The sequence below is a fragment of the Ailuropoda melanoleuca genome, chromosome 5, assembly GCF_002007445.2.
Source record: "Ailuropoda melanoleuca isolate Jingjing chromosome 5, ASM200744v2, whole genome shotgun sequence".
Classification (NCBI taxonomy): Eukaryota; Metazoa; Chordata; class Mammalia; order Carnivora; family Ursidae; genus Ailuropoda; species Ailuropoda melanoleuca.
This window is the reverse complement of record NC_048222.1, coordinates 53,971,111-53,990,991: the sequence shown is the minus strand read 5'-3', so window position 1 is coordinate 53,990,991 and position 19,881 is coordinate 53,971,111. Positions and strand designations below refer to the sequence as shown.

Here is a 19,881-nt window from a genome sequence, read left to right as displayed (position 1 = left end):
TCACTGGGGAGTCTTTTCTAGTAGACCCCATGTGGGTAAAGCAATTAAATGCCCGTAAGATGTACTGCTTTTTCAGTGGAATGTTTTCTCTTAAGGGAAAAGAGGCAAAATAAATTTTGATAGATGCTCAAAAAAGTTCTGCGGGAAGTTTTAAGGATGGTTGAACTGAGGTCGAGGCTTTTGACTGACACCCGTGTGTGAGACCCACCCTTTGGAGATGCTAACATTAGTCCTATAACTTCAGAAGTTTGGGGAATTAAAAGGTAACTCGAAAAAATAACCACAGAGAAAGGATAAAGAGTGATCTGCTGACCTACGTCAAAGTGGCAGATGGTGTAACACACCCGTAAAATTTTACAGGTGATAGAATTTTGCTTATAGAGAAAAAAGGGGGCAATTCCAAATGCTATATATATATATATATATATATGCAAAAAAAAGAATGAAAAACAGTACATTCAAGGGGAGAGGGTAAAAAAAAAAGTCTGTGATGACTGGCTATCGAATCACGAATTCTGAAATCACAGGCAACGTTCAGAGTTCAGTAACTAAGGAGAAAGTGGGTAACAGCAGACCGGAAGCTTGGGAGAGAAGTCAGTCAGTGCTATCCGTGCGTGGCTGTTATTCAGGTTGTGGTGAAGGAAAGCATTTACAAACACAAGTACTCATTCACTTTCCAGTTCAGACAGCGCAGATTTGGCTACTAGACCATTGATCCAAAGGGAACAGGTGCTAACGTTTCAAAGTGTTCAGTTGTGCTTCTCAGATTTTACTTTATCTTTCAGATCACATTTTGCTTCCATCACACTGTAAGCCTAGTGTTAATAACAAACCCAACGTGACAACGGACGCAGGACACGGATAGAGGTGACACCACTGGCTACAAGACAGCTGTGGGGAGAAACAGGTCTCGTGAAAGTTTTTGAAGAGAATCCTGGGGGGCGGGGGGCAGCAGTGTGCTCTTCAGGAATAGAGGCTCCAAGTAGCGAGGGAGACAACAGAAAGGCACTCTGAGTGTACATACAATCATCCGTTTGTAAAGTGAAATCCGATAGGACTGATACTTCTTAGGGTCATCTGCATATAATTCCTCAAAATACTGAAAAAACAGGCACAACGGATATTTGTTTTTCTCTGTGTCTCTGAGGGGAATGTGACCTCTCAGCAAAATCAATTTTAAAATATTTTACAACACAAATAACGACAGTATATGTACTCAAAAGGCTGATTTGTCATCTGCCATTGCTTTCGGATCTTTCCAGGACAGACAATTCTCATTTTACATAGATACACACATACACATGTATTTTCACGTGCTCCGAGGCAACGGGCTGTGGCTCAGGCGCCATCACTTAGCAGGTTAAACGGAGCAGTGGCCTGTATTCCTCACATGAAACTGGTATTTCGCTCCTCAGACCTGCTCACAAGCTGCTGTGCTTTTTTTTTCTGCAGCTAGCAGCAGTGACAAGGGTGAGAAAGGCAAATACAATGGAAGTGAAAATCATGGCAATGTTGGCACTCTTGCCTGAAGTTGGCAAGGCTGGTGAGAAGCTGTGTGGCTTCCTTCGCTCCAGGCAGCACGGGAGGCCGGTGGAGCACGTTCGCAGGTGGAGAAGGAAAGGCCATCTTCGTGTTTGTGTTGGGAAGTAGGTGGGTAAGCGGCTTGTGTAGGGTAGAGTTTCCAAGAACGCTAAGCATGGGTTCATTGGGCTTTACTACTCTGCTCAAGTGTTTCCTAAAGAAATGCACAATTAAGATTGAGAAACTATATAATGGTTTTGAAAAGTGCATTATTCCCTATACTTAAGTTTGAAACCATTCTCCAGAATTAGTCAGTGAGGTATGGGAAGCGGCTGACCTGCAGAGGGTTTTCTAAAACTCAGAGAAACTCATTAACTAGACTCTACCCCATAGAATTTGAGAGCTTAATTTACTTTTGCATTAGCTATGAAAAACTGCCAAGAAAATTAATGCTGCAGACAGGCTGCAAAAGAAATGATTAATCGACTTAGTGAAACAATTGGGAATTTGCCATCCGGAAGCATCTCGATTTCACAGTTTTGCCTTGTATTTTAAAACAATCATTTATAAGTACAGAATTTACACACTGATCAATGTTATAATTCAGTATATTTATCAATTCTTAGACATTAAAGCTCTGTTAGTTTTATTTAAGCATCAATATACTTGAGAGTAATAAAATGCCATTTCAAAAATATTTCATGATTCAAAACATTTTCCCCCACAAATTAGTGATATTTCAGTCACTTTGGAAAGAGTCCAACACTTGCCCTCACATGCTTCTCCCATTCCCACAGTGGAGCCCTACTTAGCAAGCTGCCTTCAGGGGGATGGACAGTGAAAAGAAAACTTTTGGGTTTTGCATGTAATTAATACAAAAGGTGGTTGAATAGATGACACTAGAAAACTATAATAATTCAGACTGTTAAATCTTCAGAGAAAATTCAAACTATTTTATTAGAGGTCATTAAAACCCTGAATTTAAAAAAAAAAAAAAGACAAATCACTACCAGTTCTAAACAGCTTTTCTCAAAACCGGGCTAACACTAAAAATACAGATTTTATATTGGAATGTGGAATTATTACTTTTCAATGACTTTTAATTTAATAAATACATTTATCAAACTTAAGTAGATTTACAAATCTGTAAAAAAAAAAAAGTTATTTCATGACAAACACTTAAAAAAATATTTCCTGTAAAAGGAAGAAAGAAAAAAAGGAATAAGAAATAACTCAGACTCTGTGCCAGCATTCAGAATCTGGCAAGGGGAAAAAATCTCCACATTCGTTGCACTTCTATTAGAATAAAAAATGTATAAACTTAAATCCTGACGTCCCTCCACCCTGACCTGGGAGCCAGCCGCCTTCCCTGACCACAGCTCCAAGCCTTGCCTGCCTGCTGGAGATGGAGGCAGGAACGTCCAAAGGGACCAAAGGTCAACAAAGCTTGTCCCTAGTCTCTGTTGTGATAATCATATAACACACCTCCTTGACATGGCAGAGAATCTGCAGCTGGAGAGGAGGAAGCAGGTCCCCTGACTTCTCAAGGATATCAAAAGCCCAGCAGAGTCGGGGGGTAACTCCCAGGCCCTCCTCGATGTGCCAGAGCCTTCTGTCAGAAACACAACCTACGCATGTACCTTTTTCATTTCTACCCACATGGTCACATCCTCCTTACTCTGTCTCTGCGAGAGAAAAAGGGGATCAAGTGTAGGGCAACGAGTTCCTCCCAGCCCAGACAGATATGCTTGATCAAAAAGAAACGAGGATGGTTGTGCAGGGCAGGCACTGCCCACTGGGGACGTGCAGACCTGGCACCTCTCCTTACCAAGTTTTCGTTGGTCAGCCTGGTGATCTCGTGCTGCAGGCTGGCCTCGATGCGGGCCTCCGGGGGCAGCTGCAGGTTCTGGGCCAGCAGCTGCTGCTGCCGGTTGTTCTCCTCCTTCAGGCTCTGGATCTCCCCTCGAAGGGCCTCCGCCTCGTTCTCGTGGCTCCTCTTCTGGGACTGCAGCTGGGATTCCAGGAGCCTGAGGAGAAGCCACAAAGATGGGAAAGGGCGATGACACCCGAGTCTCTGCTCGCTGGGTGTGAGGCCTTATGCTCACTCCCAAGGGCAGGAACAGTGGGTAATTTTTACTGTTTGTGCAACTTCGGACTTCATTAAAGTCAAGAAGCTCCAACGAGGGCCGGCAATGCAAAGAAGTGAAGCGCTCTCACAGCTGTATCTTTCTGGATTGTGGACCACGCTACAAATATAACATTCTCAAAGGCCCTAGGAGATAGGAATGTTTGAGCTCTTTTGAAAAGCTCATAAGTAGTGATGACTAGAATAAAAGCTCATAAGTAGTGATGACTAGAATTAATCAATTAAATGACAATCTGGCTTACAACGTTTACAAACTAACATTTAAGTTGGCAAAGACAGGACCTTTGCCACAGAACAACTCTGCACTGTAGAGGGCAAGATTACAAACCCCGATCTAATTAAATACGCCTTTAAGAATTTCAGCATTACTAATTTCGGGCAGAGGATATGACCAGGGGCCCATTTCTACTTTCCACTCTTATCTCTGAAGGACAGAAAGGCTGGAGTGTGACTCTGAAATATATACAGATTTACCCAAATCCACACAGATCGTTCTGAAATTTCACATACATGTATATTAAATTTGTCATTTTTTCTCTCCCCCATAAGCTTCCACATCAATTACAGAATCCTAACACGATGTGGTTTTGGAACACAGATGTTAATAGGACGAACAAAGTGGTTATGGCTTCTCCGAGCAAGCACACAGGTCAGCTGTGCCTGTAAGCAAACCAGGGCCCCGGCCGTGAGAATCACCATGCACCCCCACTTCTATATTCACCCCCTTTCTGAACACAAAACAAAGTTATGGTTAGGAATTAACTAACATGAAGAAGGGAAAGCCTGTTCTTTTGTCCTAATCCCCTTTGTTATCAACTGCTGGGCAAAAGTTACTGATGCCATTGCAAGCAAACGGTTAACAGCAGACCAAAAATATTTTATCGATTATAGAATGTGAACCAGTAACACCACAAAGTTAATGACAATGGCTTGTGATCAGAACAAACAAAGCAGAATAAGCAGGAGCCCTTGAACAGAGTTAAGTATTTTTAAAATTTAATCACTAACGTGGTATTTTTATGAGATTTAAAAGATACAAATATCCTGAGAGCGGATGAGTGTCTGTGTTAGAAAGCTGTTGCTGGTCCAATTTTATTTGCTTTCCCCTAAACACATTTAACATGTTGAGCTTGGGTAGTTATTTTGAACTGTAGCAATGCAGGAGACCCTCTTGATTTGTGGTTTCACACATTTGAATTTCACAATCATCACACAGAATGCCAAATTAGGCACTCAACACTGCTGTTAGGCAGCATGGTACTATGTATAAGAACGCAGTCTCACGGCCACAGGTGCTCATATCCTTTAGATTGGTCATTATTCCAAACAAGAAACCACTAAGTAATAGGCATTAATCTCTCCCACCGTAGTGTGGGCTCTAGTTGAAAGGTTTTGTTTTGTTTTGTTTCCATCTCCTAGTGAGATACTCAGAAATGTTAGTGTGTGAAGGGGAGATCCTTCACTCATGGGCAACAACTCTTAATATTCACTATCTATCCATTTCAGCTTTAATTGCATCCCTTAGTGGAGAAAGTTTTTAAGAAGGTGTTTGGCTGAATGTTCTAAGTTTTACTGACATTCACCCAGGAAGACAATTAATGCATAAGAAACAAAGAAGTTAAAGTCAGAAGGCCACTGTTAGTAAGAAATACAACAAATTAGTAACATTCCATTTTGAGGAGACAAATATAACCTGTTGGCTTGTTTTAACCCTTCATAAACCAGCCACAGCTCTCCATCCTCATTCAACTCATGGCAATCCATAGCAGGTGCTCTTCCATGCAAAAGGAACAACAATGCAAAACACAAAGGGACACAGGATGGTCATGAGATGACGATGGTCAAGAGCAGCACACGGTATTCCAATATTTCATTAAATCAGTAAGACTGTTTTTATTAATTACAGATGGCTTTAAGACATTATCACAAAAATTACTTTCGGTTACTTTTTTTAAGAATGGGTAACATGTAACATCACATGTCAATGAGTAGAAAGTAAAAAACAATAATCAAGGAGCTGGAGCTACTTTTTCTGCAGAATAAGAAATGACTGAAAAGGTGAGAAAGAGGTTCTGTTTTTGACATTTTATGCAGCTAGCAGAGTGATCTTATACGTCACACATTATATTAGAGACCAAGATCAACCACGACAGTCACACACATAGGATGAAAACTTCAGTTATTGTCTTCGTGGCAATCTTCACAATCCATGTCAAAATTAAGTTTTAAGTCTTCAGAATAGAAACTTGTTTTCACTTAATAAAATCTGCTTTCTTATTTTTAAAATTATCTTAAGAAATTCTTAAAGGAGTAACTTATAATTAAGAATATGTCCAAAGTTCTCAGCTTTTATGACACAACTGAAATGAACCACGAGAGACTACGGACTCTGGGAAACAAACAAAGGGCTTTAGAGGGGAGGGGGGTGGGGGATGCGCTAGCCCAGTGATGGGTATTAAGGAGGGCACGTATTGCACGGAATACTGGATGTTATATGCAAACAATGAATCATGGAACACTACATCAAAAACTAATGATGTACAGTATGGTGACTAACATACCATAATAAAAAAAAAAAGATTTTTTGCATCAAAAATTAATGTTAAGATCTGGGGAAACTGCTTTTATAATATTATATTTTTAAAGATTATTTATTTGAGAGAGAGAGAGAGAGAGAGAGAGAACATGCTAGAGAGAGAGAGAGCACGAGCGAGGGGAGGGGCAGAAGGAGAGGGAGAAGCAGGCTCCCCAAAGAGCAGGCAGCCTGAAACCAGGCTCAATCCCAGGACCCTGGAATGATGACCTGAGCCAAAGGCAGATATTTAACCAACTGAGCCACCCAGGTGCCCCTGCTTTAATATTAAACGTGTGACACATTTTATTAAAAGTATGTATAGCGGCACCTGGGTGGCTCAGTCAGTTGAGTGCCTGACTCTTGATTTCAGCTGAGGTCATGATCTCAGGGTCACGAGATCGAGCACCGTATCAGGCTCCACGCGCTGTGCTGGGCATGGAGCCTGCTTAAGATTCTCTCTCTCCCTCTGCCCCTTCCCTCTACCCTACTCGTTCTCACTCTCTTGTGCGTGCTCTCTCTTAAAAAAAAAAAAACAACACAAAGTATGTATAAATAATGAATAATAATGACAAAGTTGATTACATGTTTTTTTTTTTTTACCTGGGGTATAAAAATATTTTTGAGTATCTGCCATCAGACACTGTTCTACCTCCTTCCACATGTATTACTTCATTTAGTTCTCCTAGTAACCCATTGTGTATCATTTGCCACACTGCAGACTCAAGACACTGAGGCTTAGAAATAAGATACCTTAGAGGCTACACACTGGCAAGCAGGAGAGCCCAAGGCTACCTGACTCCAGAGCCCAGGTTTTTAGTCTTCCTACTAGACTTTTGTTGATATAATGTGTACAGAAAGCACTTCCAGAGAATGCTCTTCCATTTACCATCTCCCCTCGGAGAGTCGATCTATTTTTATGGTCTCGTATTATTATACACTGATGACTTCAAAATTTGTATCTCAGCCCACATACTGCTCCTATTCCAGATCTAGATGTTCAACTGCCTAAGGGATTTCTCTCCTTGGATGTCTTCTTAGCTCCTTAAATGCATTATTTATAAATCTACTGATCTTCTCCATTTTGCGTTTCCCCATATCACAGACCCAGGATCATGAAACGGCATTACCACATGCAACCAAATATTCACAGCAGACACTTGAGAGCCACCCTCTATGATTCTCTAGCCCTTACCCACACATCCAAGCCACAAGGCTTACTGATCTCGTCTTATGTATCTTTCAAAGTGTCCCATTTCTCTCAATCTCAATTGCCACCAACCAAGTCAAGTCACTGTAATCAGTCATTCAATTACAGCAATACCTTCCTAACTGGTCTTTATGCTTTTGACCTTGTTCTATTATATTCTATTCTCTAACATAAAAGCCAGGGCTAGCTTTCTAAAATTTCAATATCATATCATTCTCCTACTTAAAACATTTCAACAACTTTGACTGTCATTGGTGTGAAGTCCAAATTGTCTCAGTTGTCTCCCCAACATCCTACCAACTCTGTACATTTACCTTCCTTACTGCTATATTCCCAGTGTGTGACAGGGCTGAGCATGGAACAGGCATGTGATACATATCTGGTGATTGAAGAGTGGAGTGGATGGATGGACAGGGGTAGCACAGCTCTTTCTATACTAACACACTCTTAGATAGAAGATATGCTTATAATTTATGTCATAAATTAAAATTTAAGTTTAATCAAATACTTTCTAAGCATTCTCCATTCTCACCCATAAAACAAGATAAGGACCTTACATGTTGCATGGCAATATTCGTTAGTTTGTGAAGTATTTCTGTACACCAATCCTGATACTACACATCAGGAGACTTAGACTGCACACTAACAACACAAATCCCCAGAACTGTCTTTCTCTGGGATCATCATTGGCCATGTTTTCTTAAGCATGTAGCCTGTAACTTCAGAGTCCAAAGGCACGGAGGCTCGGTTGGGAAGTGGGAGTGATAGGAGGGCTGAAGGAATTTCAGAGATGAGTCTTCACTTGGTGATAATCTCAGCTACAGGGAAGGTCTTCAATAAAGTTTCATCACTTAGTGGCTGTGCAAATCCTGCACCCTCAGTCAGCCCATCCAAAACAAAGCTCTTAAGTGCACAGTGACTGAGCTAAGTGCCATCTGTAACTTCACTTGTGTTTACAGTAAATAGGATAAAACTAGGGTTAGGATTTTCTCAGAACATCTTAGGAAGTGTGACAAATACTTGACCTTAAATATCAGGTCAATATATCCCATCCTAGAAGTCATGGCACCCTTGTAGAATGATATGGCCAACAGTGAAGTGATTGCAGATACTTCTTTCCACGCTACATTTCATTACTGAAAGCTAAAGTTGTCCCTACAAAGTGGGATTCACAAATAACCAACCATCCTGAACAAAAAATGAAAGTGACTACCCAAGACAGTCCAACAGTGAGCAACTGGTTTTCTTCTCAAGGCGGAGGACCCAAAATATGCAGAAATATAATCACTTGATGTAAAGAACATCCCCCCTGACACCTCTCATCAATAATGCTACCTTATTAAAAATGAGATTTTAACTGGGAATATATTGGAAATGCTGAATTCCCTCTGAAGGTCAGTTGATGTCTAATAAAGCAATACATAAACACTTTGACTTACTGCATAAGAGGCTGGCTTGAAGACTAAAGATATACATGATTATGATTAAACTAAAATGAATAAAAAGAGAATGGACTTACTTGTTCGTTTCTTTCAAACCAATGTACGCTTGGGCTATTTCACCTTTATCTTTCATTTTTTGTACATCTTCCAAAAGTATTGTGGAATCTGTCATTGTGTTCTGAAGAGGAAAACGACACATTTTCACATTAACAGTCAACTCAAAAACTCTGGGCCACAGACAACATTTTTCTTTCCTCCAGAATAGGGGGTTTATGTGTTCCACCACACCTCTGTCCGACCAGAGCACCAGCCCAGCCCTGTGCAACTACAGATGAGGGTCGGGCATAGGCAGTTAAGAGAAAGAGGCACCTTCAGTTCTTCTCTTGAAAATCCCTACTGCTCTACTACAAGGATGGTGAGATTCTATAGTACCACTGTCCTGTAAATAAAATCACTGACGGGCAACGTGTGTTTTACATTATGTGAAATGGAATATATATATATGTATATATATATATATTCCATTAAGTAGCTCCCCTTGGTGTCCTTGCCTGATAACTGCTCTAATGTTATGTTATAATATATATACATCAAAGGGTATATACACATTTATATATATGTATATATACTTTGTATATAAAAATATAGATATTTCCAAGTATACATAAAGCATTAGAACAATAACCAGGTAAAAACACCAAGCAATTATTGAATGAACAAAGAACAAAAGCTATTCTTTCTACTATGTACCATCTAGTTATAATAAAAGAAATGCCCCAGTAAAACACTGTAAAGTTTGACATAAAGCTCATTTTTTCCTTTAAAAACTCAGTACAAAAAAGGTAGGTGATATGCTTTAGCAAAATGAGAAGTTTTTTCTCACATATTTAGATATATATAAATGGGAAGGATTTAGCTCCTTGTAAGTATCTACCATCTGCTGTTATTCAACTCTTTCCCTCTGTTACATTATAGCATGGTACATAAGTTTTTGAAACACATTTCTGGCAGGTCAGCATTTCTAATGATTTGGTATAAAAAGCACTTTTCTGCTAACATTTTTACTTCCTTTTTTTATTTTTCCTTTTTGGTCTAATCTGTCTGACAACCAATGTAATTTCCAAATCTTGCTTCTACTCAGCTACTCTCTGTCTCTCCTAAACCAGGGCAAGAACAGACTAAGAACCGCTGCTTTGTAGCCTCTAGAGAATAATACATTTTAATTTTTTTTCTTTCTTTTTTTTTTTTTTTAAGATTTTATTTATTTGACAGAGATAGAGATAGCCAGCAAGAGAGGGAACACAAGCAGGGGGAGTGGGAGAGGAAGAAGCAGGCTCATAGCGGAGGAGCCTGATGTGGGGCTCGATCCCATAACGCCGGGATCACGCCCTGAGCCGAAGGCAGACGCTTAACCACTGTGCCACCCAGGCGCCCCGAGAATAATACATTTTAAAACCCAAGGGCCCGTTCTATTTGTCTAAATAGTATATGTCTGATCTGTTAGTCAGTGTTTGCTCCAAAGCCAGGTCTCACGATGAAGTGGACTTAACAGAATACACTTCTAAAAACATGATCTTAGAGACCAGTTCTGAGTAAGTTCAAGACCAGTGCTTGATAAGAAACTTACTTAAAAAAAAAAATCTCACTTTTCTCCTAATGCTTTTTATGAGCTTATAAATGGATCCTCAGAGAAGACCAAATATAATCTGATAAGAGCTATTAACAAGAGCTTCTGTTACTGAATTTTAAATATCTTTCCCATAAACACCACATAGAACATTTCTTTAGCTATGATTTATACATATTTTAGCATATATTTCATAGAATTTTTTTTCTCTTTCCCTGAAAGACAGGAAATTTTTCTATTCTACAAAGGGCTGTACTCAGATTTTTAACTTTTAAGTAGTAACTGTCCAAGACCCAATCCCTATATTAAATAATGCTGTATGTATTCTCTGGTATCAGAAGACCTACATGACGTACTTTTGTACTTTTAATAAATTAGGTAACTTGATCCTATTAACTAATCTAACGGAAAGGTAAGCTTCTTGATCTGCTGCTTTCCTGATAGTAAGCAGCCAGTCCTTCCCTCATCTGGCCTACCATAGCCACTAAGAGGTGGCTGGGGCATGGCATCAGACTTGGACCACCAGCGTTAGGAAATTCCTAACTCATTGCTCAAAGTTTGTCTCCCCCATACCAGTGACGAGAAGTGTAGAAAGGGTTGCACCACATAGGAAAATCCTACCCTTCCCAGGAAGGGTGTGCTTTACTCCTGAGGCTCCTTCCCACCCTTGGTCAACAAACCCATAGCTACTAGACAAGAGTGCGGGACAGCCTGTGCTTTTGGGTGTGCTCCAAGTTAAGGGACTCCCATCCCGGGCCCCCGTGCTTGCGGATGGCCCACCATAACTCCTATACTGAGCTGGAGAACTGACTATGAATTAGAAGTCATGGAGACCTCCCTGTGATCCAGACTGGAGCCTACTACATCCGTTATTTTTCCACTGACACAGAGAGGGCTCAAATAGGAAATTAATTTGTAAATATCCATATAGAACTGGTGGCCAGAAGCATCGATTGCATATACTGGGGGAGTACTTATAACCTAAAATTTAGAATTAGATAGAAGTATTTGCTAAAATTAAAAAAAAAATTTATTATTACCTTGTCATCCTGAAAATCACAAGTCAGCAAGCACAAAAAAAAAAAATGGAGAAAACAATAGACCCTTAGTTCCATAAATAAATCCCATCAATGAGCCCCATCACAACAGAGAAAAGCTACTGTAAAAGCCCAAAAATTAGTATTCATGGAACTGGCATAAGGCAGACATTAATATATATATTTATGTGATAATTCTTAATTTTCAGGAACAAGTGCTTGAAATTCTTTTTGAGCTGTTTTGGTTTTTCTAATTTGTGAGTGTGTGAGAAAATGACCCTCCTGTTAATGCATGTGGGTGAAATTCTTATCCTAGGTCTGTGAGAATTACAGTAAAGCTCTGAGAAGAGGTCATTTATCCAAGTGAAGTCTTCTAGAATACTCAAATGCAGAGCAGACGAACTAGATTGACTTGGCTGGATTATCACCTACTCACTCACTGGGTGTCAGTCACTATTGCCCTGCAAAGGAGTGTGAAATGATGAGTCTCTTGGACTGGAAACTGAATGGGACAGACGGCCATGGGTTTGAAAGGTCTCGATCAGTGTCATGGACTTTTTTCTTAGCAAATATCAAGCTGCTGCCATGTGTAGGCTGAGAGTTGGAGAGCAGGGGCATTGGTGAGACAGGACCAGCCCATTTTAGGGGCTAGAGAGCTGCTGTGAGCTAGGTGAGTGAGAGCATGTGATACCAGAACTATGTGCTCTGCTAGCTAGATTGTTTTAATGCCCCTTGGTTCCTTTTTCTTTTCCTTTCCCTTAACTCAAGTTTCTTGTGAGAATATCACTTTGTCACAAGGGAACTAGAGAAAGGAATTGTGATTTTGGACTCTGCTCCAGCCAGTATGCAGACAGAGTCTTCTATCTCAAGGCCCAACCACAGTGGAAGTCATGGGAACCAAACAGAGACAGCCTTGGGGAAGGAGACAGCCTTGGGGAAGGAAAGCCTACAGGGCCAGGCGAAAGGAGAGATTCCCCTTTCAGAATCTTCTCATTTCGGACTGAATGGGTTTGTGATTTGAATTAAAATAAGAAAGCCCATTTCTTTATATAACTCCACTTATTCCTGGGTTGTTTTTCCCTCCTAAGATTAGTCACAAATATCTTGTTCTCAGAATTTGATATTTTCTGGATCAGTGTTGATCTCAGATGAGTTGCCATTCTTAAATCCAAATGTTACATGACAGTTTCAGTATTTTAACCACATGCAGAACTACCATTTCTAAGAGAAGTACTCTCAGATCTTCCAGTTCATTACATATCATAGTCATTTTTTATATGGTATGTTATGCAGCTGGAATACTTGATTGTCTAATCCTTGGTAACACTTTGTTTGCTGCATGAACATGGGCAGGGACACAGGCCAGGTTTTAAGATGATTACCCAGAGTCCCTCTGATGGCAAATGACAAAAAGCCCCATTTTTAACCAACACATGACAGTGCTGGGTCTCAAATTGCCTGAGGGCAGGAAGGATTTTGGAGAGCCATCTCTATCTTCTGGCATGAGTTCCTTCTGTTGAATCACCACACGCAGCCCATCCCCAGTTGGGACAGCTCTACTAGACAGAACTCCCTGGAGTGAGCAGAAATCACCTCCATGGAACTTCTACTCACTGATCTCATTTCTAACCTTTTTATACGTTATCTCTCCAGTTAAATGGGCTATTTTCAACAAGTAATTTTAAAGTCATATTTAATGCCTTCCCACAGCAAGACAATTTGTGGATATTTGTACTTAACAGAATTTTATTTTTTTTTTTAAGTTTATGTATTTGATTTATTCATTTAAGTAATCTGCACACCCAGCGTGGGGCTTGAACTCATGAACCTGAGATCAAGAGTCATATGCTCTTCTGATTGAGCTGGCCAGGAGCACCGAATTTTACTTTCGATGAGAATTTTTCATGGCCAGATTACTACTTAAAGATTAATTTTAAAAGCCCTTTGCTTATGAGTGAGAAATGACACATGGAAGATCATTTGGGATTTCGTTTATCTTTTGCTCACTTTAATTGGTATTTGCAACAGTTTTAAAGCAACATTGAGATTTTAAAAAAATGACAATATCCTTTAGACTAAATGCTAATTAGACTAAAAATGCTTGTGTTTGCTTCATTATAAATTGAAGGGAAAGGATAGAAAGAAAGAGGTCAATCCCCAGACACCCACTTTAGTCACTTGCTAGTGTTTACCTTGGGTTGGATAGCCTCCTTCTGGCTCACCAGCTGAGACCTCAAGATGAGGACTTCCTCCTTGCGGACATCAAGCTCCTCACTCACAGAGGTCAGCTGCTCCATGAGGACACGGTAGGCTGGTGCACCTGGAGCGGTCACCTCTGGGGCACTTTTCTCACTAAGGGCCTTGCGTAGCTCATTTAGCTCATTTTTCAGTTTTTTGTTTTCTGATTCCAGCTCTTGACGCTATATGAAGAGACAAAGAATAGTTCACTGCCGTTATCCTCAACTTTACACTGGAATACTCATGTTCCCCCAAGACGGTAGAGTTCTGCTGGAAAAGATCGTCAGAGTTACCCTAGTGAATGGCTTCCCAGGCTCTACTGGGAACTCTGTTCTGCAAATTAAGAAAGCTGACATCAAGTGGAGTTGAGCAAGGTGAATAGTAGTTTGCTTCATCAACCCAAATTCCAGAGTCACATTTATTCTAGGCCTGCTTAGGGTGTGTTCACAGGCCTGGAGAGATTGCGGAGTCCCAAGGGGCAAGTTTAGCCCAGGCCTCAGAAGCCCAGGTTTTGTTTGCAGGTAAATATAAGGGTAAGTACGAGGGTTCAGCTGGTCAGGTGATTTCCAATGAATGGTTCAGATGAGCAGAACCCTTATTCTATTTCCTTTGTAGAATGGAATGGAAAGACCACTGAAATCTTAGACTTTTAACTTTGAATCAAAAAATTACCATACCATTCAAACTAATAAAATCCCATTTAGTGTTTTGATGACAAGAAACAGTGTATTTTTCAAATTACTTTGACATGTGTCTGCCAGGCTGGTGAAGTTGCTGGCAGAAGTCTTCTTGGGAGGTGGGAGAAAAGGATGGGCTCCTTGTGCCATCCGGATGGCCATACTCATCGTTTGCCCCTTCCATACTTTCACATACTGCCAGCCACCCTCCTGTCACCAGTTAGCACTGCCCTCTGCACACTCTGCGCACACAGTGGCGATGGGAACCCAGAGTAGAGTTCTGACACCAAAATACAAATGTCTCAGATTACTGGCTGGGAAACAGTAAAGCAGACAGGCATTTGAAAGCACCATGCTGCCTTGTTTAGCACATTACACAAGGCCTTATGATAGGGGAAGAGAGACACTTCTATGTATAAAAGATTAAATATTTTATTGTTTCTTCCAGAGAAGTCGCTTTGGGTCTAGAGCACCATATCAGACCTCGCAACAGTTTACGGTAAAACTATTTATAGTCTTCTTTTACTAGTGTAAGAATATATAACCCTTTCTTTCGCGGATTAATCTATTCTTATGTGAAAATGAATGATCCTTCCTATCCCCAGTCTTCCACTAACTAGTAATCGGATTTGTATTGCTCATTTCTGCAACAGAAAACATGAATGTCTTTACTCGGACACTAACCTCCGATGCAGTGTTTCCCTTCAAGTGCATCAGGATCAGCTGGACGGCAGACTGCAAGGCCCAACCCCCAGAGCTTCTGATTCAAAAGGCCTGGTATGAGGCCCACAAATGTGCATTTCCAATAAGTTACCAGGTGATGCTGATGCCAGCCCAGAGACCACATTTTGAGAAATACTGAGCTAATACTTGGGAACTTTGTGATTTGGACTTCTTCCCCCCCCCCTTTTTTTTTTAAATCTGGACTTCGTTTTTTAACATACTACAAAGAATGTCTTTATTTGTCCATTTTTTTAATTATTTTAATTTTTTTTATTATATTATGTTAGTTACCATACCCTGGTTTCTGATGTAAAGTTCGATGATTCATTAGTTGCGTATAACACCCACTGCACCATGCAATACGTGCCCTCCTTTATCCATCACCAGTCTATCCCATTCCCCCACCCCCCTCCCCTCTGAAGCCCTCAGTTTGTTTCTCACTGGAGGAGATAATGCTAAGTGAAATAAGTCAAGCAGAGAAAGACAATTATCATATGATTTCTCTCATCTATGGAACATAAGAACGAGGAAGATCGGTAGGGGAGGAAAGGGATAAAGAAAGGGGGGGTAATCAGAAGGGGGAATGAAGCATGAGAGACTATGGACTATTTGTCCATTTTTGTGTGAGGCAGGCAGATGGAAAAGAGCTGGAGATGACAGTCCTACTCCCATTCCGTTGGCCTGTGCCATCCCATCCCATCTAATCCTTGTCTTATATGACCCGTAGCATGAGTTGGTCCTCTAGACGAAGGGTACAAAAGGCAACAGAGAGTCAGAATAATAGAGATGACCCTTTGCTGCCACCCTTTTCTTTCTCCGCAAACATAAACCCTACCCAAGTAGTACTTTCATTGAAGGAGCAATAGATTTACTCATGTTATAATTCAGAAAGCGTAAAAGGGTTCTTTAGGGTATTTTAAAATAGCACTTTTTTTTGGTAAAAGTTAACTTTCAAACCAATGATGATAGGAACCTAGGGCGTTTAGAAGGTTTCCTTCTGTCTGGAGACCTGGATTCAAGATCAGACTGTACCACCTGATGATAATCTCTTCACTGTTCTCAGCCTCAGCTTCATCATCTTTAAAAAGGAAATAACTTACTTCAGAAGTTGTGACAATGACTAAATAAGGTGTAGGAAAAACTACAGTAAATATGAGGTATTATTAGTCAAGTGTTTATTGAATGTCAGTGGAAGAGTCCAAACTATCTTCAAGGGAAGGGGTTGTGAAAGGAACCGTGGGTTGGGCAGGGTGGGGGACAGGCATTCTCTACACCAATGCCACACGGCCTCAAGAGGAAGCTGTAATTAGCAGTACTGGACCACGGGAAGTGGCAAAACCACAGAGAACAGGGTCCTATTAATGTAAATGACGTTCCACATCACACTATCAGGAAACAATATATCAGACTAGACTTGAAGTAATATTACTGAAAAAAAATAATACAAAAGTCCTCACGACCATTTAGGAAGACCCTAGGAACTCTCAAATAGACATAAAAGCTTTAAAATAATGAGTTTCCTTATGCTATTTTGTGGCTCGTCTAACTCTTAGCTTTGGTTATAATCATAAAACTCACTATAGTTTTCTAGCTATTCTAGACTACAGTTTGCAAAAGGAGAAAACAGCAAAAAATAAACACAAGCAGAAAATGTGTGAGAAAGACAAACTTAAGACTAATAATTTAATTAATAACCTACACAACTTTCAAAGCTGAGGGTGTCTTCATAGCTGATAGCCTGATAGCTCAAACTTCACAGGGCTCAAAAGGTTCTGATTCTGGAAAGCAAAGGAAGGAGCCTAGTGGAGAACAACCTACCCTGACTTTATTTTTATTTATTTAATTAATTTATTTTTTAAAATAAACTCTACGCCCACCGTGGGGCTTGAACTTATGACCCTAAGATCAAGAGTCACATGCTTTACCAACTGAGCCAGCCAGGCACCCACAACCTACTCTGTAGCAAGGAATGGGCTCTTGTTTGTTTTATTTTTTTTTTAAAGATTTTTTTATTTATTTATTTGACAGAGATAGACAGCTGGCGAGAGAGGAAACAGAAGCAGGGGGAATGGGAGAGGAAGAAGCAGGCTCCCAGCGGAGGAGCCTGATTTGGGGCTCGATCCCAGAACGCCGGGATCACGCCCTGAGCCGAAGGCAGACGCCCAACGACTGAACTACCCAGGCGCCCCTCTTGTTTGTTTTATACCTTGACTCTTGGGTTACCCAAGATGCTTTGTATTTTGGGAACTCCTGTTCCTTCCTAATCAGAGCCTTTACCATGTTCAGCTGCTCTGGGACACACAGTACCTGTTAGATAGACATTGCCGTCAACCATAAAAGTGACAATTCTCTACCTCCATCTTCCTTCTCCCAACAGTTTCTAAAAAAATAAGTTGGAACACATTTCTATTCTAATACCTAGCAAACTAACACCTAGCTATCTTTCTCTATAAGTACATAGTTTCAGTGGGGTTTGGTCATTAGAGCACAGATTTTGGAACCAAAGATATATTCAAATCCTGTTCCTGTCAGTTTCTAGTGGGATGATCTTAGGAAAGTTACTTAAATCTCTTAACCTCAATTTCCTCATCTGTAAAATGAAAATACTTACTTGCAGAATTATTGTAAGAATTAGAGTTGATATGTAAAGTACAGGCATTTAAAAAGGATGAGGATAATGACAGCAGCCACCATTTGCTGGGTACTTACTACATTCTGGGCACTATTCTAAGCAGTCTACATGGATTACTTTATATAACCCTCATGACAGTCCTATAAGATAAAAAGTATCATTATCCCCATTTTAGAGATGAGAAAACTAGGGCACAGAAAAGATACATAACTTGCACACAGCCATATGATGGCAGATCTAGCACTTGAACCCAGGCCACCTGACGTGAGAATCAATGTCCTTCACTACTTTCCATAGCCTCAAATGGCAGCTACTGCTCCTGTCCCTGCTTAGACTGAACTCTAGCTTATACGACATGGAATCTACGAAAAGAAACAACATGAGGCTAGAAGTAATGCCTGAATAAGGGTACAGCTAGAACCTCAGGTGCCCTTAAGGATGTTCTCTGAGAAAAAGAGAAACTCTGAACAGGTCGCTTGCCAAAACAAGATATTCAAAGCCTTGGGCAGAAACTCCCCTTACCTTGAGTGACTCATATTCCAGTTCTGCACCTCTAATCTGTGGTCTTTCTTCTTCCTAGGGAAAATGTAAAGTTACAAATAAGTTATAAAGTTTATAGTATTTATAAAGTTATAAATAAGTAGTTATACTTTAATCATCATATATTTACCCAGAATATTTCTTACTCTGCCGTAAACAGTGAGGAGAGTTCAGCCCTGACTACGTGAACCAACGCTGCTTAGATAAAGCACTTGTGGGCTGAGTTTGCATTAAAGAAGAGCTTGCAGAACTGCACGTCAAGTCGCGGGCTCAGTGCTCAGTTAGCACGGCCCTGGGGTAGCACCGCGTACCTTCGCCTTGCTGCGGAGCACCTGCTCCTCCTTGCGGTCCAGCTCATCCTGCATCACCTGCTTCTCCTGCTCTAGCTCTGTGACCCGCTTCTGGAGCTTGAGGAACAATGACATGTCCAGGGGCACCCTCTTCTCACTTGGCTCCTAAACCCCAGAAATCAAAAGATGGTCAAGATGATCCAGAAGATGCACAAGCCGATGCAGAAATAATGAACAGTCCAAGAGAAAAACAGGCAAGCTTAAGAAGAAATAGAAACAAATGGCCAAAGAATGACATGTCCACCCTAGCTAATGAGTAGATATGCAAATTAAACAACAGTGAGGCACTACTTCTCCCCTGTCAGACTGGCAAAGACTGGAAAGACCAATAATGCCAAGTGTCAGTAACAATACTGGTGGAAGTATAAGTAGGCCTTTTAAAAGCGCAAGTAAGCTGTATTTATTAAAATTTAAATATGAATACCTTTTAACCTAACAATATACATTTAAGAATTATCCTACAAAAATTCTTACATAAGTACACAAGAATATATGGAAAAAGATGTTCATTGCAGCATTTTTATAATTGTAAAAAACTGAAAAAAACCCAAATGTTACTCAATAGAAGAGTTACTTAAATTACAGTATAATCAAACTAAAATATTTTGTAGCTGTTAAAAAATGAAATAGATATACATGAATGGATAAATATGTCCTAGATAAAAGTATTAAGTAAAATACACAAGTTGCAAGGCATCATTTATATTCTGATCTTATTTTTGTTAAAAAATCAAATGCACGTGACTTTTTTTTAAGGTTTTATATTTTTACTTGAGAGAGAGCGCGCACAGCAGAGGGAGAGGGAGAAGCAGGCTCCCCACTGAGCAGGGAGTCTGACAGGGGCTTGATCCCAGGACTCTGGGATCATGACCTGAGCTGAAGGCAGACACTTAAGGACTAAGCCACCCATGCGCCCCTGCACGTGACTTTTAAATATACCTAGCACAAGCCATACAAAAATCTAGAAGGCCATCAGTGGTAATCTTGGAGAATGGGAGGTACTGTGGGAAAGTTTCATTCTCTACTTTACACATTTCTATATTTGAATTGTTTACAATGAGCATGGACTACTTTTCTATTCGGGAAAAATGATTTTTGAAATGGCAAAGTGCCAGCATAAATATATTGAGATCAGACAGAGAAAACTGGAAAACTAAAACATATAT

The 19,881-nt window shown here is 40.3% G+C and overlaps 1 protein-coding gene across 7 annotated transcripts in view; it reads right to left on the bottom strand.

Annotated features, from left to right (window-relative positions):
• Window positions 1-19,881, bottom strand: part of MYO5A (myosin VA) — a 183,280-nt gene that overhangs the window by 23,935 nt on the left and 139,464 nt on the right. Inside the window, exons 26-33 of one of the 7 annotated variants that reach the window (XM_034660960.1) lie at window positions 18,677-18,820; window positions 18,348-18,401; window positions 13,748-13,975; window positions 11,559-11,567; window positions 8,969-9,069; window positions 5,361-5,441; window positions 3,350-3,548; window positions 1,025-1,099 (exon numbers count right to left, since the gene is read on the bottom strand). In XM_034660960.1, coding sequence (XP_034516851.1) covers window positions 1,025-1,099; window positions 3,350-3,548; window positions 5,361-5,441; window positions 8,969-9,069; window positions 11,559-11,567; window positions 13,748-13,975; window positions 18,348-18,401; window positions 18,677-18,820 — 891 coding nt within the window. The remainder of the gene's footprint in view (window positions 1-1,024; window positions 1,100-3,349; window positions 3,549-5,360; window positions 5,442-8,968; window positions 9,070-11,558; window positions 11,568-13,747; window positions 13,976-18,347; window positions 18,402-18,676; window positions 18,821-19,881) is intronic. The other 6 variants (XM_034660961.1, XM_034660962.1, XM_034660963.1 and 3 more) reach the window with 6 other exon arrangements.